The 22,423-nt window shown below is 41.6% G+C and overlaps 1 protein-coding gene across 1 annotated transcript in view; it reads right to left on the bottom strand.

Moving 5' to 3' along the window:
• Positions 1-19,843: 19,843 nt before the first annotated feature.
• traf4a (tnf receptor-associated factor 4a) overlaps positions 19,844-22,423 on the bottom strand; it is a 24,673-nt gene continuing 22,093 nt past the window's right edge. The window contains exons 6-7 of the mRNA XM_030778556.1: positions 21,154-21,309; positions 19,844-20,476 (exon numbers count right to left, since the gene is read on the bottom strand). Of these exons, the coding sequence (XP_030634416.1) occupies positions 19,844-20,476; positions 21,154-21,309 (789 nt within the window). The remainder of the gene's footprint in view (positions 20,477-21,153; positions 21,310-22,423) is intronic.

Below are 22,423 nucleotides of genomic sequence, written 5' to 3'. Positions count from 1 at the left end.
TCTGCATTGTTTTCTTTAAGCTAATGTTGCTCTGTTATTATTGTTTCGACTGGAAAGGGTTTTGGGAATCTCTTAAAGCCTCTCTTGTTTGCAATGCAATGTACTCAGAAATGTCGTAAAAGTGCAGTTAGTAGGAGCACTCCTGGGTTTGGACAACTGTGACTAAATTGATTTTTTTCATTTTGTAGAGGGACAATTAATTTTACATTGGTGATACATAATTTACACAGTTTTATTAATCAAGATTTTATGACCTAAAAGCTGCTAGGGTAATATGCGTTCAGTGCATGCTGTGCTTCCCTACTCATCTCATATTCCTTCTCCATGTACTGTATGTTTTTGCACAGTAATTTCAGTGAACTGCTTCCTCTTTAAATATCTCATTTTACGTATATTCTCTCTGTTCTGAATTTCAATTCATTTTGCATAGATGGCGACAAACCAATGGCGAGAAAGCCATTTACGTTATGAATCTAATCGATGGATGCAGTGTAACCCCGCATCATGCGTGACGGGGGGATTAGCAGCATTCCCTAGCATGTGTGGAAGGTGGGATTAGAGCTACGTCATCTTCACAACAGCATTCAATATTTCTCCTCCAGATTACAGACGCAACAGCCCCTCACATGTCACTCTGCAGAGTTACTCATCGGCATGTATTACACAGCGCTTAGCGCAACTGTTTAACTGGGAATTCATAATGCACATTTCTTGTGATTTTGTACATTTTAATCATTTTAGTCTGAGATAATGATCTTCTAAATGAAACGTAAATGAGTTGTTTTTTTTTTTTGCTGACAGAAGTAGTTCTGTGTTTGCTTCTCTCGTGGCCACCAGGTTGGTTGCTGTGTCTTTCTGAGCGGCAGTGTGGCGTGGCAGGGGTAGCAGAGAGACTGCTCTCCCAGGCAGAGAGTCACGTGAAGGGGTGAGAGGTCAGCGGCTGCCTGCTGAGTGGAAAGGGGAGTTATTGATGGAGCTCTCTGTCCATCTGCAGGCTGAAATCCATTCCGCCTCCACACCACTGATGAACAGCTCAGGTTACGCCCGCCCCCTGTTCCCTGGCTCCCCACTCACAGCGCTCTGAGCTCACTGTCAACGCTCTGTGGGTGGTGAGAACTGTGTGCCTGTGTTTTTTTTTTTTATTTTGTTTCCTCACAGGACAAACTCTGTACCTGTTTAGTTACACGAACTGTGTTGGTTTTAGGTGGAGTTTAGTGAAGAACAAAAGTGTTTGGTTTGCTGGTCACACACAACAACACTAAAGAAGGTGGTAGTGTTGGAACATTAGGAATGAGTAACATGAGGAGGTGCCTAGATGACACCAGGTTGGATGAGGTCAGTAGTAGGAGGAAGGGGGCTATGTGACGTTCCGTCACCTCTATGCCTGCCAGAGCCAGTATGACTGCTGACAGATCACTGGGAGGAGTGTGTCACTTCTTCTGCCCTTCATCCATTCTCATTCCTCCTGTTAGCACAGACCTGGTGACGACAGGTCATAACCTCAATAACCAAACTGCTTCATCGCAAACCCTCGTGTCTCCACTCGGCAGCGCGCAATTTATGTAGACTCAAGGCCATTACACTCCTATTGCCCTATTACTCACTGCCCCTTGACATATTACTTATTGAGTGGATTGGACAGATCACAGAGATACCATCGGCTTACATACATCAAACCAGAGAATCTGCCGCTCTCTACAGTACTGATGAGTATGCCATATACCCTTCTTGCTTGCATGAGTGTGTCCATCAAATAGACTTTCCTTATAGAATTGCTCGACTCTGCAACGGGTATGTATGCAGTAATGATTTTCGCTGATGTGTAGATTCATCTAGAGTAGGGACAGAATGTGTAAATGTTGAAAACAACAACAACAACACAGCACGGCGGTTTTGAGATCAAGAAAAGGAATTTGCTTCTAATATAACTGGAAAATCCAGCAGTAGTTTCCTTCCATTTCAATTAATCCAGCGCCTCTAATTCAATAAAAATGCAAATCAGCTCAGCTCTTGTCTTGCAATTACATACAGCCATATTACCACAATGTGGTGGAATATTCAATTGAGTGTCATCTGTATGTTTAAAATGATCCTTCTGCGTATCAACCACAAACTAGTTTCCTGCAGCATAACACAAGAAATTGCTTTAGTTATTTTAGTCACAATTAAACTGTGAAAATTTATTTTAATTTACCAGAAAATGCTTTCCCATTACCAACAACGCTCTTCTACTTTGGATTCAGCTATCAGCTTATTGCCCAATGTGTTATTAATGTTCAAATGAAAAGGTCGAGCTTCAGTTTGTATACACAGCTCTTCCATCTTTCATTACCAACACAGTTTAATTAATCCAGTACAACCATGAACCGTCCACCATGGAAAAACCACGAAACATCTACCAGCATACAGAAAAGATGTGTGCTGGTGTCTTAGAACTGATTTCTGAATGTTATTTTTTTCAGTGTCAGTAATAAAAATGTGATGAGTTCTTATGAATGGAAGTAGATGGGCAATGGGGATTTTACTTATAGCATAATGTGCACAGGCAGCAGCTGCCCTGTCTATATTAACAATTAACTCCAAACTAATTAAGTTCACCACAAGACAAGTACATACACATCTTAAAAGAGGATTTACAGCAGAATGATACCCTCTTGCAAAAACTGTTCCATGGAGAGAAGAATAACGCACAAAAAATCCTTTAAATTAAAAGTGAATGTAAAGTCAAATTTAGATGTGCTAAAATCCATGTGTTTGTGTAAGTACAACATACTATAACACGACTCTTTGCATTATGTAGCATTGGTTTTCCCATGTTATTTCAAGCAGTTATTGGCATACACATGCTTTCATAGTATTTATTTTCAAACAGAAGACAATTAGTGTTTTTAGGACTCTTAAATTCTAAATTTCATAGAACCTTTCCTCGCAAAGCTGATTTGAACAAGGTTGCACCAGTCACAAAATTCATCGTGGATTCTCAAACATTTTTTTATCCCGCCAGAAAGTATTCTGGCCTGTCATAAATTTTATAATGGTTGATATATTGCTTACATGTAAAAAAAAAAAAATCAGTCGTCAGTTACTTTGGTACACCCATAATCTAATTACCAACTGTGTAAATGAATCAAGGTGCAATTTCCCCTTCAGTGTCCCCTTCAAAGTCATCTATAAATTGTTGCAACGCTGACTGAACAAGCCTTGAAAATGAGATTTCCTGCATATATAAATGATTTTTAGAGGAAACATGCTCTTCACAAAATATGCATGTGACTGACAGAAGAAGCGTAATTTTGAGTATGATCTTGGGGACAAATCAATGTCGATAATCTTCTTAGGTTGCATTTCATAAAACATTTTGCTTTAATTTATTTGTTTTCACTTAGCAAGGGCAAGCTTAAAAAAAAAAAAAAAAAAAAGGATTTGTCTAAATTTCAAGAACAACTGCCATCTGGCTGAAACCTTTGGTTTTAGTGCTGTATAGAAATATTGACCTTCCCATCCCTAATGCATAGTCACGAGTTGTTGGGCATTAAATGTCTATTGGAGGTTGTAAAATAGTGCTATTTTTAACAAGAGGTAAGATGATACCAGAATTATTGCACACAGCGGTATTGCTTACTGTGGAATCCGTTGCCAGCAACAAATAATGAGCTCATTCGCGCCATAAAAACCGCCCAGGCATCGCATTTTCCAGTGGGTTTGGTGTGTTAGAGTTCCAACACAATCTTGTCCAAATACCCCTGCATCCATATGTCTCTTAAAAAATAACAACACAAACGAATGCAGCATGGCGAAAATCTTTCTCCATTTGGAATGTCACACTTTGCTTCACAGATGCAAACGGAGGTGCGAGGTATTTTGGACGGCCTCACCGATGTTATGAGAGCCTGTCGGTCTATAACTAAACAGACTAATATGTTGTTTTGCGCAACCTCCTTTGTGCATGAAAGAAACGTCTGTTGATTTGCCTCCCGCGGAGCCGATGCTGATCTGGGAGAGACATTCAGAGTGAGGAACCTACTGTCTAATTTTGGCTTCTCAGAACTGTATGGACCAAACCTCCAGCAGACATCCTCTGTGCACTGGCTTCATTACAGAGCGTGCGCTCATTACTGAATGATCGGCTTGGCGAAGCTTACACTTCATTATCTGAGCTCCTGTGCTGTATTTGTGCCTTCATCATGGTGAAGAGGCAGCAAACATTTTGTATAGATGAGAGGAAGTAGGGTTATAGCCAGCAGGGTCAGCAGGGATGGTTTTAGCAGCAGCAGCCAGAGAGGAAGTAGTGTTATAGCCTTCAGGGATGGGGGTGGGCGGGGGGTTGGGGAATGAAGAAGACCTTTCAGTTTCAGGTGGTTCTCATATGTTTTTTTCATTCATTATTGTGGTATTTTTTTTTCTCCACCGAGGGTAATAATTATAAAGGAGTGGAATATCCTGGCAAAGAGAAGGCTGTAGGTATAATTGCACACCTCAACGGTTGATGAGGTCTCTCTGTTTTGTGTCCTATTCATTTTACGTCAGTGCCTCAGCCATCCATGCCTTCATTAACCACATCACTGGGGACATTATTTAGCAAAAGACGGCGGCATTTATAAAGGCCCTCGGTCCTGATTGACTCCCACCACAGAATCTGAGTTTGGTTCAGCCGCTCAGTGATTATGGTACGAAAATTAGACACCTAGCATTATGCTGCAAGTTTTCAATGGAGTACAATGCCTCCATACACCCTCCCACCACCCACACTGCCACTGAGTCTGTGGACAGGTGTCGCTGTATGAGTGAGCCACAGCAATCCACAATATATTTATTTATTTATTTTGTTGTTTTATCCCCTTTTCACCTCAATTTTAGAAGCAGCCCCAATTCCCCTGTATTTCTCTTCCCTGTCATTTGCACAATGCAACGTTGAGACAGTACTCCGCGGGGCTCCCACAGGTCCCTGTGGTGGTGGGCTTGCCTCTGCTCTGTTGCGCTACCCGAGTGCCCGACGGTATATTACCTTAATGGTGTAGACAATGGATTCAATGTTAAAAACCAGCATTAACGATGATTACCGGTGGGCTTCATAAACATTTGTTTTAGTGTTAATGTCCTTTAGCTCTTCCCGAGATCAGAGTATTTATGACAGCACGGGAAAACAAACAACGGGGAGTCACCTGGGTACTTTCCACAGACTAAGGGAGGGCCTTTAGATTTTCTGCTAAAAGTAATTATAAAAATGGCTTCACCTGGTTTAAACTTTAACTTGCGGCCCTCACGGCCTCATTTAATAGTCAAAGTGTGTAAATTTAGTGAGACAAACTAAACCTCTAGCAGAACAGTTCTTTTCAATGGCTCCGCTTTGTGTGAGTGACACTTTTTATATATTCATGAGCAACGGGACCATCAGGTTCTCAAATGGTATTTGCATTTATAATATTTCATTGTGTATACCCCAAAGTAAGACCGATATTATGCAGATTTTCTCAGGCTACTTTGTTCTCGGGGAGTATTACAATGCATGTATGTAGTCATTATTGTGGTGTTGAATCAGAAGTGGAATGGAGAGAGAATGAAGAGGTCTGAAAGTTGTGGAATGCTTAAGGGTCTCTGAACACCATCCAAAACTGCACCTTTGAGAAAAGGTTTGGGAAAGGTTTGAATATGCAAATCAGGATAACTGACTCATAATTTCAGTAGAGATTATTCTTCAAAATGTCAATGCCATCATCAGAAAGAGCATATAATTGTTTCTGGTCCTCCATGGGATATCCAGTCTTACTAGCAGACACCAGAGCTACCCCGCAGAATGAAATAAGATATTTTGCTGGCAAGGAAAATATCATGAGATATCAGGGAATGGTCTCATTGTATAATCTCAGAGGAGCAGATAGTGACTGTTGATACTGAATAGATATAGAAGGACAGAGAACATGCAGCCAAGAAACTGCTTTGGCTTTTTCCTGCATGTCTTTAAAGAAAATTTGTTACATGTGCCCCTGTGATGCAGATTGTCTCAAAGCAAATGTTACTTTCTTAAAAAAAAACAAAAAAAAAACAAGGTCTCAAATCTGAGACAGACAAATTTTAAAAGCTGCTTTAAAAGAAAACTTGCCTTCCGCCCACCAACTGATTTAACTGTTTGTTCCTCCGAAACCTTTGACCTTTTTTGTCACACAAAATATTCAATTTACCCGCTGTTTGCCTAGACAGGAACAACAAGAACAACAAACCCCCCCCCCCCCCTCCCAAATACACAATAAAGGTTAGAGAGGTGTTTTTCAGCACGGGGGCATGTGTCAGTGCTGAAGGTAATGCAATCCATGTGTTGAAACCTGAAACTGTGTGCACAGAGACACAGCAGGACAGGGAGACACTCGGGTGATGGAGTACTCCCTAATGCGCCATCATGACAGGGCACCACTCCTGAACACCCCCTACCCCCTTTACCCACCCCCGCCTTCCACAGCCCACCCTCTGTAACACAGCCATCATAAATGCTGTAAGCAGGGGAGAGGTATGCTGCCAGAAGATTTAAGGCTGGGGGTCTGGGCCACGCTATAGTCCAATTAACCAAGGCTGATCAGACCACAACCCAGGGCATTCCTCCACATTTTGGCTTTCTCTTGTGTCTCCTTACTGTACGTGGTTTGGGGATTTTAAGTTTGCTGAGTAACGTGATTCATTGTTCTCCTGCAGATCGTGGGGTCCATCGGCATAACTCTGACTTATTTCCTTTTTACCCCACACAGACTTTTGCCATCTTCCCCTCTTTGGCTTTTTTTTTTGTCTTTCTTTTAACTTTGAGTTATTTCGCTGACTAGCCGACTGGAAGCACGGCCAATGAAGTTGCAGCGTTTCAAAGGGCAGGATTTAGACAAATGTCAGATCAAAGCTGCCAAATGTACATAAAAGCACGGGCGACATTATATCTATTCTTTATAGCATGGAAATTGTTCAGGGGCAGTAATTGCACATCCTTTCATAATGGTATTATTTCTGTGCAGAAAGATGAATTAGTCAAAATCACAAAATAAAATTGAGTAGAAACTTCATTCTGTCACTCACAGCAATGGTGTGGATTCAGCTGCTCACAGTCACTAGAAAAGCATAGATCTTAAGTCAGTCGCCAAAAGCACATGGCTGTATTTTAATTTGAAACAGCCCGGCTGGATCTCTCCCAAATGTGAGTCAGGATTGGACCGTAAAAGTTGTGAACAATCAAAATGCACATGGGTATTTAGAGAAAAAACAATGGATGTCTATATTCAATGTTACAGTCAAGAAAATTAAGAATAATCAGAAGCCAATTTTCACAGGGCCCTTTATTATTGGATTTACAAAATCTAGACATTGTTGGCTTTTATCAAGAAAGTCTGCAATGTGATAATCATTGCCAGCTACTTAGACAACTGGTCCCAATAACCACAAATTGTACAAGTTCCAAGCTCCCTGACAGTATATTTCTCATATATCATGAATAAAAGAGGGAACCATGAGACAATGATATTCTGTTCTTTATGGTATAGAAATTAGAACAATGTCCCAGTGAATGTATGTGTGGGTTTGTGTGGGTGGGTGAGTGTGGGCGCATGTGTGTGTATGTTTGTGCACGTGAATCTAGGCATATGTACATATATGTGTGTACGTGTGTGCATGTGTACATGTGTATATGTGTATGTGTATGTTTGTGCACGTGAGAGTGGGCGTGTGTGTGTGTGTGTGTATGTGTGTGTGCGTGTGTGTGTGTGTGTGAGGCATGGGGGGGAGCGGTCGGTGGGCTGAGAGGGGGAGCTGGCGCCTGCCTGTGTTTTGTGGCTGCGGCTCCAGATGTGCTCTGTCTCTGCCTTGACTGTCAGCTCCACATACTTTGAGAGGAAAGGAGGGATCTGAAACAGGGCTGGGATACAACCCACTGTCCTCTCCTTTTGTCCTCTCCAAGCTCCCCACTAACACACACTCCCTGTGAGAAACATGACTAATACACGTGAGCTGACTGGGCCGATTCCACTGGCTCAATAAAGCGCTGCTGTATGTCCGCATAAGCTCTCTTTAAAATCATTATAATGTATGTAGCTGTTATATCAGCTCACACACAGTCAACTAGTCACAATGGGAATTCCCCTCTCTGTAAATGTGGCAACCTGGCTGCAGATTGGAATAATTGGAAGTCTCTCTTTATTGCATTAATTCAGTCCCCCTAATTGTAGACCAACAATGTTAATTTACATGTGCAATTAGCAATGAAGGGAGGGCCATTTTCCCCCCAAAGCCGATTGTTGTCATGGCCCAGTTGATAAATGCAATTAGAGCCCTTTGTTTCCCAGCTCTCACTCAATTCAATTACTCATGTGTAAGTGACTATTACTTTCTGGCAGCCGGAACCACATGACATGAAGCAACATAATGACACAGTGATTAGAACAGGGTCACTCCAAATGGACTAATTGAAAAACAAAAAACTAATCGGTCATAAGTCGCTTATATATTGAGGAACACCTGAAATCTCTTGACACTGACAAACTGTCAATTCCCTGACTGATTTCTGGGAGAGGCACTGGATAAATGGTGCCAGTTGACAGAGTCTCTGTTGAATATGTCTTTGAGTGATCCTTCCTGGTGTTGTCTCTTTGAAAAATACGTAAATTAAAATAAAAACAAGGAGGGTGACTGTACCAGTCACCTTTCATGCTGGTGAGCTTTGATGCTCTTGTAGCATTTGCCTTTATCCATTTGAAAATGTCAGCGTGTGAATTTGAGATGTGTGGCCACACAGGCTTTCAGATATACAGGGTGATTAGCAAACTGTGTTTTTCTACCCACAGTTTTATGGCTCTGGTGAGACGCGTTAGAAAAATGTTTGGGTCAGGCAAATAGTTTTAGCTTTTGCTCAAATATGCTAGAGACAGTCTAAAATCTGGGAAAATGGTAAACATGTACCGTCTAACAAAGCAAGTTGTAAAAAGCCGTCGCTTTTCACAAGCATCAGTTTGGACGCCGCAGTGCCGCAAACTAAATTTCAGAGGGCTTGTCAAAAGGCGACAGCCAGTGAAAAGGACGTGATATAAAATAGCCCAACGTTAAATCAAAGCCAGCTATTATTGGTGTGTTTGGTTTGTAAATGGGGGAGGGTCCATCTGTGATGTGGCTTTGATTCAATAAAATATGTAAATGGAGCCACTATTCCACACTTGTAACTGAAACACAATGTGGTTTTGTTGACGTATTTGCCTTTGTTTGAAATGAATAGGGTCTATATCTATTTTTTTTTCAGGAGCAGTGGCTAAACTTGGATTTGATCAGACTCTTGTAAAGCTGCTATTATATCCTCAATCTCCTCTGTATGTTAACTTTGGCTGCTGCTTCAAGCCTCTGAAAGCCTGCGAAACTTAATTTTCATTTACTGACATGCCTTCAGGCCAAAGACACACATACAGAAGTATGATTAATTAACTAAACATTTGAGTGTAATTAGCGTAGTCAGCTTTCTCTATTTGTGTGTAGACCAGAGATTTAATGCCAAGTTTCTTCAGTGGCTCTGGACAAGGAGTTCTGCACATTTAACTCTTAACACACAGACCTAAAATCAGCTCCAGCCACTGTGAGAAGAGTGAGACAAAAACAGCTGTAATATAAGAAGTCTTATTTCTTTATTGAAAACCATGAGGGAAAAAAATGCAATTAAAAGAACAGGCACGTCTATTTGATAAAGTTTAGGTGAAAAAAAGAAAATCATTCTTCAAGTGGAGAAAAGTAATATTTTAGAGAAGCAAACAGTTGTCAGCTGTGAATGTTGTGTTTATGGTACAGGGTTATGCAAAATTACCTGAGTGACGAACATATTTGGAAGTGTCACCTTTTCAAACCTAAAGGCAAGTTGTCCTGCCTATAAATGTCAGCTGTGTGTCGCAAGAGCTTGGCCTCGGCAACAAAACATTGATTGTTTCCAATTGGCAGGATTCCTTTCCTTTAGCTGAGACTCTGTCCAATCAGAGGCAAGCTTAACAGAAAAAGAGTCTCCTCACCCTGGCAACCACTCGTGTCTACCTTTTCCCATTGGCAGGTTTTCTCACAGTCCACTCTTGTAGTAAGATGGTCAAAACTAACACGCTCACTGAACTGTGACTGGTAATTCTAGTAACGAGATGTGAACCAGTCTTCACTCCTCCCCTACAGGCAGGGTTGGCCAAAAACTAATCATGCAGAGAATGACCCTGCTAATGTGGATGGATGGGGTTTTTTGTACCAAGGGGCATTGTGCAGACTCAGGTGTGTTACTCCTTTGTTGAAACCATGATACCAGTCTTGAAAAACATAAGCACCCCGAAAGAATCCCATGCCGCCTTTTTTTCCTGATACATCATGCGTGTACAGCTGTACTGGAAAACAAAATTTTAAAGAAGTTTATATAGCATAATTTTGCCTGTCCCAAAACTGGAAGTAAACAGCATAAGATTACTCTGCAGATTTGTTCAGGGCCTGAAGCAGATGCTTGGGGAGGAAGCAGTGACATTTGAGCCACAGCACAGATGTGGGAAAACTTCTCCATGCAACTGTGGGTGGAGCAGCATGTTCCCATACTACAGGGTGCTTTTTAAAACATAAAAGTGCCGTGCTGTTGCTGATTAGGACACACACACACACACACACACAGATAGATATATAGATAGAGAAGAGAGAGAGAGAGAGCGAGAGAGAGAGAGAGAGAGAGAGAGAGAGAGAGAGAGAGAGAGAGAGAGAGAGAGAACACTCCCTGATTCTCCATAGAGAAAAGTGAATTAGTTTTGCTTATGAACTATGCCTTTAACTGCCCATTTCCTCTTCCTCTCTAAATGACCATGTTGCCATTATGGGCTCAGAGAAGCCAACTGGACCATCTTTAGTGGATAATCTTCTTGGGACCATCTGTTAAAGATTCCCACTTTCTCTTTGTTTGTTGTTCCCTCCTCTTTCAATAGCCAAATTTGCCTTTTTTTTATATAATCACTGGAGAGAAGCTCACTAAGCAATTCACTAAGATTACATTGATCTCTCAAGACTGGTGATATCTGGAAAAACAGTATTGGGGTTGCATAAGGCTAACATGCACAGATTTCAGAGGCCTGAGATAAACTTCAGTCCTACTGTCGCTTTTATGAGGACAGAGTGCCAAGCATCAGCAGTGGACTTACAAACGCCAGAGTAATAAACTGGTCTGATTACTGTACCATACTCTGACAGTTTCAGATCTAATAGGATGTAAGAAGGGTTCTGTTTTGTCTGTAAAGGAAGGTACAGTGGCAGAATGCGAAGAGAAATCTAATCTAAACATTTTGGTTATGATGAAAGCGGGCGTAATAGGATTAACCACAGCTTGGCAGCAACACGGTAATACACTTACTACAGTGGATCACATTTCTAGCATGAGGGCTTTTTAAATATACTTTGAGTTACGGTAGGCCTGAGAGTATATTTGGTTTAAGCGTGGCTTTGACCTATCTAGCGTGAATCTAGCCCGCAAATGGAGGGCATTCTTTTACGTTTACGGGAGAGCTGTTTATTTTTGGATCTAAACAGGCTTTGTCAGACGCTTAAACAAACAGTGCTGCACAGTGGTCACATGAGTGCAGTATTTCAAAGACGTAATGTTGTTATTTCCGTTTGATTTTGCCGGCAAAGGAATGACAGTCAGACTTTGCATGAAAGCTTAACTGACCTGAATTTAAAAACTGGATTCTTTACATTGTGTTTCCATCAATCAGCTTTAAATAATGAACGAAGGTGCATGCCAGCTTGAGTCTTGTCACCTTCAAATGGAAGAGCAGCGAGTAACCCAGAAGCATTTCTAAGGAACACGTTACCGACAACAAAGAGAAAACTGTGTGAATTGTTAACAAAAAATACTTTATTACAGCTATTATATTGTTGCAGTTCCAATACATGTGATATAATTCATAAAAAAAAAAAAAAAAAACAGGCTGTCATGTGGGAAAAAAAATCACATATTTAGTTTAATTTTCATCAATGTCTCATGGTAGTCAACAGTGATGTCATGCTTTGTGTCTTAGTCAGCCTCATTGTTTGTTACGCTCAGTGTTCTAGTGTTCCGGACGAGTTCTCCGATGCTCACTGTCTATTCCATTAGCAACTCTACAGTCCAAATGATGGCCGTTCTCATCAGAGCAGATTATAGGCAAAGCCAGTCAGATCCACAATGCCCTCACTCAAAACACAAAGCTCAAACACTGGGACTCCCAAGATTAACTCTGGGACATCCAGCTAAAGAGATTTAGACACAATCCAAACACACAGTGGGAACTCCAGCAATAAAACATCTTGGTCTTGAAACATTTACACACACACGCACACACAAAAAGATAATAATGTCATTGCGTGATGTAGAATATCCCAAAATTTTCCATGTCGCTGAATGTGTTTACATTTTAATCATCTGTGCTGATGATCTTTTTTCCTTGTATAAATGTATGGCATGTTTAGTGGTTGAAAATGAAAAAACAAAACAATTAAGCAGCTGCATAATATGGTTCTAATACTGATGTCACTGATGTTGAGCAATTAGATCACTGAAAGAAATCATGTAGATTGGTTGGAGAATCAAAGAGCTTCATTGGTTTAGCACTGTGAGAAAACTGTCTCATTTGGCCTGTGCCAAAACAGGGAAAGTTCCAGCAATGTCAACAGAGCTCATGAAGTGTGGAGTGATGCTGAATGGAACACTGTGAGTAAAAGAGAGAGAGAGAGAGAGAGAGAGAGCAGTGGAACATATTACCTCTGCCAGACCACTGCATGTATTAACAGAGGCCTGGTGTGACTAGTGGAGGTCAGCCACAACATTTCTCAGTTTTCTCAGAATACAACCCTTCCACTATCTCTCAACCCGACATCAAGGCGTGATTCAGTGTGCATCTGCACTGCACTAAGGCCAATACAGCTCCCCGTGACCTCATTCGGTGTCTCACCCGGGCCGTTTCCCGGTGGTGGAGAAATAGCTTTCTGTTTAGTGTTGGAAAAGCACATTCATCAACACACCGGCAGAGCAGGAATGAGGGCCTATTTTCCATGAATTAGTGTTTGCTCTAGGCCCAGGTACAGGGAGGTAGAGTCTGTACCCGGGTCATTGAAAATAAGATTATACGGCAAAAAGCTTCAGATGATGCATGAAAATTGCATGAAAGTGAAAATGAAAGCGATTGTACTCGGCCACTCGTGTGTGTGCCCCTTTGGGGAAAAAAAAAGAAGAAGGAGAAACAGTGTTGACAGTCTCTAATAGTGCCAGTCTGTCTCTGAAATGGTGCTCTTCAAGTGAAAGCCTGATTGACACAACTCCAGTGACACTGACAGATCTGTGCTCTGTGAAAGCCAGTCTGTGGATTCAAGTGACTGAATAGATGCTCTGTATCCTGTCCTTATTATATAGTTTTACTGTGTATCTTTATCACACTCTTGTTGGATATAGAAGTGCAGTGTATGAATCAATGATTGATTAGGAATCTTTGTGGGGGGGGGGGGGGGGGGGGGGGGGGGGGGGGTTTGTGCTCATTTTGGGGATATACTTTTACAGATCAATAGGCTTTGGATCTGTAATATTTCTCTTTTTGGACACATTATGCTCCATATCGATCTGATTCAAACCACTCTGCTGTGAGTGAAAGCAGAAAATCAGTTCGGTTGTCTCGATCGTCGATGCTGAAAGGCGTTGATCGACAGTGGTTGCTGTCGCTGTAAACGTGAGCGGCCACTCTGCTGACGACTGGGCATCGATAAGAGTTTTTATAAAGCCAATCGCTCACACTTACACATCAGCGCTTGTTTACATGTGATAAAACGGGAACTCCCTAAGACATGATGAACACTGATTCACATGATAATCCAAAGGCCGACGAGAGCAGCTCCTGACTCAGTGTTATGGGAGGATATGCCTACAAATCTGATAAGAGTTTTCCAGAAGTTTTCAACACATCCTGTCAACATCACAACCCTGAGCACACCAAACAGCCCCAGTTTCAGTGTTACAGCTGACTATTACCCACAAATTAACTATATGTCAGGTCCATACAGTTTAGTTCAAGAGGGCGTGGTTCTTTGATTCAGCAGCCAAGTTAAGCTACCTCCTATCCATGTGTCCCTAAAATTTTGTCAAGCTAAGTTCTTGTGTTCAAAATAAAAGTAGATTTATAGTTGGATGCAACCTGTAGCTACTCGTGCATAGATGAGCTGCATTATAAAGTAGCATCTAGCATAATTAGCCGTATGTTTTGGTGTAAGGTCAGTTGGTGACAACAGTCGCTGTGGAGCAGAGACATTTCACTGGAGGTGAGTTGAGCAAGTTGTTTGTATCGCCCTTATCTTAACTCACTCTGTGTTTGAAGTATTTTCTTGTAATGACACGGTGGTAATGGCTTATTCAACAACTTTATCTGTGTTGTTTAGTCTACCTTTCTCCTGGCTGACAGAGCTGCTTTGTTACCTGTAACATGAGTCAACGCTCTGTTGTCCTTTATATCATGCAATCACCACGTGTGGTGTCAAAAAAAGAAAAAGAATTATAGGATGGCGCAGCTTTCCTAACAAATTAGCTTATCTCAGTTCTACACTCAGATGACACCTCACATGGGGATACCACAGCGTAGAGTTTTTAAATGTAATTTTTAATTTTTTATTATTTACAAGAAAACATTACGTGCTGTTAAAGAAGAGGAAACTATTTATATCACCTGCATCTGAAAACTGGAGCTACCAGTCTCTTTCTATTTTTAGCACTAGCATTTAAGTCACAGGTAAGTTTATCTGAGGCTTAAACACTAGATCATATGCATGTACACTCCTTCTGAAGTATGCAAATCTGTCCATGTTTTTTTTCTTGTTCAGTATTCCACGAGTGACAGTTAAAAAGGAAGTGGGTTGAAGAGGGTTTGAGTTAGATAAGGCACAGTATCACTAAAAGCAGTGGTAAAACACGGCCACTGTGTTTAATGGGAAAGAACAAGAGCATTTTTGTTGTTTAAGAAATTAACAGCCTACCGCTTGGGTGGCAAGTGATAAGTCCCTTAGGATATCTTAAACAATGTAATTACAGACCTTCAGATTAATCAGCGCCACATGGTACACCGTTAGAGGACTAGTCTTCTTTCGATAAACATCAGAACAGCCATTTGCATCTTGCACTTTCGGAAACGGGGCACGTCAACAATTCGGTGTACTTGTTTAATTTACTTGTTCTTTGCCTTCTCAGCAAAGTGCCCACCGACAGCATTAGCAGGAAATGGAGATCAGTAGGAGCCGGTCGTTTTCGCGTGGGAGCGAATCAAATCTGTGAGAGCTCAAAATGCTTGCAGGCTTCCCTCTCTCATAGCCAATCAAAGGCCTCATTGATCTGTCCATCTCTCAGAGGGGCAGAGCGGGTTTCTGGCCTCTTGTTGCAGGTCATTGCCCCAGGCCGTGCTTCACTGACCGTTGAGGGGCAGAAAACAGCTTGTTGGATGGCTATTGGCTGCAAGCTTACCACAGAGGATCAATATGACTGAAGCTCTCATATTTTATCCCCACAAAATGGGAAAAATCATATCTAATAAATGTATATTCTAACCCTCCTGTCTTAAACGTAATGCGGCAAATGTTTTTGTTGATGTTTAAATACAGCAAACGGCTGCACTTCTCATGTTACGTCGTTCAACTGATTTATGGTTTGTGTGTGTGTGTGTGTATTTTTTTCAAATATTATATTCAATCAGTATCAGTGCCTGCAGTCCATTCATTAGTTACGGCCCCAATGCCATAAAAAACGATAAAAACACATTAGTGAGAAGTAGTATTGATTTTGGGTAAACACTAGTCCAATTCAACACCAGTAAAACTCAGTTCCCACAGGAGTGCCAGAGATAGAGCAGAAGGCCAGGTGTGTGAGATACTGTAGTACAGTGCATATCACTGTATTTGCATGTGTTTAAACTGAGCCAGAATAGAGGACAAAGGCATGGTGTTTGCGTATCTACCGAAGAGGAGTTTAAGTCCATGTTTGGCTTTTCTCTCTAGTGAAATGAATGGGAGATGTGAAATTCAGAGGCTCTTTTTAAAAAAAAGAAATGAACCACCATATGATGTGTGTCACAACTGGAAGACAGCAGGGCTTCTCATTCAGCTTTTTCGCCTCTTGCTGTAACAAACACTTTTGTTTAACTTTTAACGAAAGAGCCAGCTGCCTAGCATGGCTATAAAACCTTCACGGCTTCAATGGGTCCAACGGTGAGCAAAGTTCACTGGTCAACACGTGTTGCTCAGCGCTCTTATCTCTGAAAATTCCTGTCCGGGTTTTCACCAAGGTCTCCTGCATACATTCAAACCTACAGAGAACAATGCTGAACCTTTGTCATTGTTTACACAATGAAGTTTTACCTGGTGACTTATTGGATAGACAAACTTTTCAGAGAGAACCTTTCGAAGGGCACGGAGATGAGAAAGGAGTGAGAGAGAGAGCTGCACGTGAGTTCCCTCCATGTGGGAAACACGTATGAGCTAACGTGTAATTAGACGTTACTATTTTCATTCGGCTCTGCCCAAAAGGGAACGCTAGGCTGCTTTTTTTGAACTCTCTGTGCCAGGAAAGTTTTGGGCTGTCACTATGGCTTTAGGTTATTATGCTTCACTTTAAATAACCCACTGTCCAACCCAAACTGTGGAAAACTCTTAAAGACTGCAAAGAGATCACTGCTTTACACCGTACACTCTCTGAGGAACACTCAAGACTTGAAAAATATCACAGTAGCTGCATGAGTAATGAACAAATAAGATTTATGTTTTGCTATATGAATTTTTTTTTTTTTCAAAAAAAAAAAGGAAGAAAGAAAAACCTATTACTGCATTTACATGAACATTTCCAGCTTTTTTCAGATGGTCAAACTCTTGCACTGTGGTCAAAGCGTGGTCGAAAATTTCTGGTTACGGAGATTTAAAGGTCTGGTTTTATTCATTTTGAGCGAAATAACGTCCCCCTTCCTGTGGGACCACTCGAGGAACTTTCTTCTCTCCTTGCACAAAAGCCTCTATATTCACTGTCCGGGGAACTCTTGGCACAACATCAAAGTGGAATGTATGTCTGCTTCACTTCCTTTCTTTCATTCTACCCCTGTTCCCTCTATCTCCGTTACACCTCCATTTGTAAAGGTGCCTCACAAGACCTGGGTGGTGACAACAGCGGGAGAGATTTGCGTGTAGTAGTTAGGGAGGGTGTGCCTGCAGACATCGCTGTGCAGATCTGCTGTTTTGGAACGACCGCTTGGCAGAAGAGCAGATGAAATAAATAAAACAAGATTGTGAGATATTTCAGCCCAAGGAGCCAAAAAAAAAAAAAAAAAGAGCCAATACTGCAAAGTGTGCACAGAAGTAAGTTCTTCAGAACATTTAACAGCAATCAATATGAACTGAGAAGGATTGCTGTGTTGCTGTTTTTTTTTTTTTCCAAAAGAGTAGCTTTGTAGCCTCAGTGAGGCTCATTTAAAAATTGCATGGAGTTTGGTTCAGTTCAAACATGATTTCCTCAACAGAAGAAATGACGTTATACCTAAAGGGTCACAGTCGGAGTCGTCTGAGTGTGGAGAATAGAATGCCTTGAATAACATGACCTATTTGTAATTTTTTGTAAACACTGCAGTTTTTCCAAAGTCATTTTGTTGTCAGTACAACTGAGACTAAGAGGGAAGTCATCGATGGGATCAGTAAATATTTGTCCGGAGGATCATGTAAACACTGAGAGAACAAACTACCACGTGACAGAAACCAGTGTGGCAGAAACCGGCTTGGGTAAAAAAAAAAACAAAACAAAACATAACAAAAAAGAAAAACCCCACACAACTCTGGGCATTACACTGCAGGCATACAGGTTAACACAAACATAAAACCCTTGAAACGGACATTATAGACATTATTTTATTTCAAGGGAAATTTGACAAGCAATCATCAGTCAACATATAAAAACATTTTGAGCCATCTCCTGTATCAAGCATATGCGACGGCCATTTAAAATAAATACTTTCAAGAGGAAACAATACAGACAGAATATGCAAAGTCCAAACCAGAGAAAAAGAAACACATAACAAGCAAAACGTCAGAGAGATGAAACATATAATGGGTCAGTGACATCTCAGAGCACCACCTCTCAAATCTCCACCCAAACAGTTTTGTAAAAAACATTTGAAGTATTTTGTAAAATACAGAATCTTACTGAAAAAAACTTTTTTTTCTTTCTTTTATTTTTTTTACGTTTTCTCAAAATCACTGGAAAATATTAGCTGGTATTATAGCAAGAGTAAATCAGGACTTTTGTGTAGAGTAAAAACAGATAAGAATGTGCTTCTGCACTACATTAATTAGTATTTATATATATATTATATAGCTATTCACAAAGTCCACTGGTCTGTCCTTTCAAGGTCCGTTTTGGGGCATTGGCAGCTGTATTGCACAAGGCTCTTTTCCCCTCCTGGCATGCGGAGGCATACACCTCTAATTCACGCACCGGTAACCATGACTACCAGCGCCAATCTACCCAAGGCACCACCAAACTTCTGCCAGTGCTGTCGTTCAATCCGCCCCCACCAGTGACGGGCAGAGCATGACAGAGAGCATGTGAGTCCAGAGTTCACACTGACCCCACCTTTAGGTAATGACACACTTCCCGAGGAGTGTCGCTCACATTACTTTTCACATATAAAAAAATTTTGGTTCCGTTTGACAGTTCCTCCACTGCGGAAAAAAAAGCCCTCATTAGAAGGAGGTTTCGAGAGTATAGTTTACAGTACAAAAGATGTGGTCCACAAAGCAGAGAATGAGATCTATGTTTGTGATGTTGTTTAGCACCCCCCCCCCCCCCCTCCTTTCCAGTACCCAGTGAACGAGCTCAGACATCATGGCTTTTCGTTCACACTTAAGTCAACAGGAAGAAGACAGAGTATTTGTCTCTACCCTATCTCGCTAAACAAGCTGTCTGAGACCCTACATTTAGCACCTTCACCCCAGGAGAACCCAAGGAATGTCATTTTTCCACTGATCAAACAAGGGAACTGCTTCAGGGGCAAGAGAACTGTCAGGGGGCATGCTTTTCTCAAAGTGTGAGGAAAACTAGACTAAGCAAGTTCTGCATTCTACAAAATTCACTATTACAGAGTCTCAAACTGCTAGTGCCAAAGATGTGATAGAAAGAAACAATTACTTCACAGTTGTCATTAGTTTACTTAAGAAGACAAGTTTAACAGGACAACTAGATTCATCTAACCTCTTCACTGAGTTCTATTCAGGGAGCAATGCCAGAAAAGAGTGTGTAAACAATAGGCAAGAGGATTTGAGTGTGTAGGTTGAATTACTTTCTTCTTCAAACCAGCCCTCCACTAATCATGAGTCCTGCTGAGTATTTAGAGCTTTGTCGTCTTGCTTCCAACAAGATTTTAACATTCTGCCAAAGAGCGAAGGCAAAACATAGCCTTTTACTCGCACCATACCTCTTACTCTTCATTTTATAACTGTTCCAGAGATCAGAAAATAATCACATTTTAAAAATAAACTTTAAATTAAAATAAACTTTCTAGGCACTATTGAATTTCCAAAGGCTTTGTATGAGATTGCAAAGAAAAATGTTACAAAGCAATACCAAAACAATTCAATGTCATGGTTTTGCTAACTGAACGCTTAAAATTTCCTACATTTAAATACGGGGCCCTCAAGCCAACCATCGAAAAACCAGACAGACGAGCTCCAAATCTTTCAGTGGAGTTTTCTGAATGGGACAAAGTGTCAATAAAACAAGCGAGGAGATGATAATCATCCAAATCAAAAGTTAGTTTTCAGTCTTTGACCAGTTCTTTCCATTCACTTAGGCCATTATTTTCTGTGGAATCTCTATGGAGGCTTTCAGAAAAATGCAGTTGTCCCGGATGTAGTTCCTCTTCTTGATCTCCTCGTGTGAGATGAACTTGGGATAGCCGAAACCCAGCGTGCTCTCGTCCAGCGAGTTACGACTGCTACACGGCTTCTGGAAGTTCTTCCAGTTGGGATCTGGGTTGAAGGTCTCAGTGATGTGTTGGGGTTTGGATAGCGACGGGTCGCTCTGGTCTAGAATGGAGAAGGTCACCTTGTAGGAGAAGGGCCACTCCAGCAGGTTGTCGTATTCGCCGGGCAACACGCGGATGTAAATGGACAGATGGGAACCTTCTCCGCTCCCGTTACCATTAAGGAAGGCAGACACTTGCAGCTTGTAGCCATAGCGATGTGTGTAGAAGGGCGGGCTGAATAACTCGTGGTTGTTATGGAGCTTGGCCTCCTGCAGTTTGCGTGAGTAGTCGTTCAGTTTCCAGATGAGGACGCCGTCGTGACTGACTGACAGTTCTTCCATCTCGCGCCGAAGTTCTTGGATCTCCTGCCGTTGGCGGCCAACCAGGTTGCACATCATTGTCAAGTGGGACTTTGTGGTCTCCTCCAGGTGCCGACCGATTGCAAGCTTTGGGCACTGAAAGGGGGAAAAGCACATTTTAAACTTCTTGCATAGAAAGTAACAGAATAGGAGGCGGTGTACAAGAAACACAAATCGAAAGCTTTGCATGCAACTATTTGGAAAACAAAAACTTTATGGAGAACTTGCCAAAGAAAGAAAGCAGAGTTTGCTCTAACAAAAAGCTGCACTCATGGGGGTAAAGCATTTCTACAGGCCATCTGCATCATTATGTTTTCAGCATCCCCATACCCCCCCACCCCCTCCAAAACAAACCCCATCCATTTCAAACAAGAGCTGAGCTGACAACTCAAAGCCTGAATCCCACCTGGTTCCACAGAAAAACTCTTTTTTTTCTTTCTACCTTTTCAAATTTACTCCATGCAAAAAAACAGAGCAAAATGCACTGTCAGATAAAAAAAAAAAAGTTACTCTCATTAAAATATATCCTAAAGGCTAAGAACTCTATTTCTATAACATTCATTGTTTTGGACATCAGTTAAATGTGGCTCCATGCAAGCGCGGTTTGGGAGATGATTCAATTATTATCACAGAGATGCACATGGAAACAAACAAGAACGTGGTGCGGCCTCGATCTGATGTCCAGGACGAATGAAAATGATGAAAAGTGATTTTCTTCCCTGTGTGCAGGGGTGAAGCTGAAAGATTCTGATGGCTTTTAGACTTAGACTCACTCTGTGTTTACAGCCGGCATCCTTAAAAGGACAGAGGACCAACGCACTGCCGCAGCTCTCCTTCACATGGTTGGCCAGGTCCTCGCGGGCAATGTTTGGGGTGCCACACTGATTAGGGCACTGGACAGGGAAGCGAGGGCAGTGGTACTGATGGTTCTGTGAGAAAGAAATCAAATGCAAAGCATTAAAAACGGGAATAAGACGGTATGTAACCTCAGTACGTTCTTTTCTTATGTATGAAAACTTAAAAAAACGACGTGCTTTCATTAAACTCGCAAGTTTCCAAGCTAATAGTTAGGCTTCATTCACTGTTTAGTGACAAGCAGTCATCTACAATAAGAAATACTACTGTGTGGATGTGCCAACTACATTATTATGGATATAAATAATGCAGGTTATGACTCATCCCCTCCCTCTAGTATAAATAAAGGATCAACATGGAAAAAAAGTAACAATAAAACAATGGACATATATTAGAAGCCCCTTTTATAGTGTTGTTTTAGGGTAAGAACAGGATGGTTAAATAATGAGAATTTGTAAAAACATTCCTTTGATCTGTAAATTTCCATTAACCGCCCCTGAAAATAAAATCAGTAATGTGAAAAATCGAGTCTAACCGTTGAATAGAGAGGAAAGCACCATTAAACACAACAGGCCTAAAGAAGGTGAATCCTGCATTGACTAAGAGTGTGGGAGAGGTCTGTGTGGTGGGGTGAAACTGCAGAATGCAGTCAGGATGTGTGTGTGTGTGTGCGTGTGCGTGTGTGTGTACGTGTGTGTGTGCGTGTGTGTGTGGATGCAGGTGCCGCTTGAGTAAAACTCTGCCAGGCTGCACTCCGCAGCTGACTGGCACCAAAACACAGAGTAAGTGTGAAAGCCACTGTTCATGCAATTGCAGGCAGAAAGCCATGCCAATGTGGCGGCTTTTAAAACCCCCTTTAATCCACCACTGAGACGCCACTGTTACATTACCCGCCAGCATTAGATACACATTAACCTCCACATAAAGAGTCAATACACCTACACCTCAAAGTCAGCCAAGTTCCTGTAAAAGCCTCAAAGGCTAAGATCGCGCTAAGACCGTTAAAGGGTTGAACCGCCCATTCAAATCCTCAGCCTCTCGTCGGCAGAGATCTTTGTGGACTGAAAACGTAAAGGAAAATGTATTTTCCCCTCACGACATTAGGTATGAGAACGCGCCTGCGAGGCATGATAAAACTAGCAGCGCTATGCCGAGAATGAAGCCGAAGGTGCCGACCGGTCTCGGTTT

The sequence above is a fragment of the Chanos chanos genome, chromosome 6, assembly GCF_902362185.1.
Source record: "Chanos chanos chromosome 6, fChaCha1.1, whole genome shotgun sequence".
Taxonomy (NCBI): domain Eukaryota; kingdom Metazoa; phylum Chordata; class Actinopteri; order Gonorynchiformes; family Chanidae; genus Chanos; species Chanos chanos.
The sequence above is the reverse complement of the archived record's forward strand: the minus strand, read 5'-3'. Positions and strand labels throughout refer to the sequence as shown.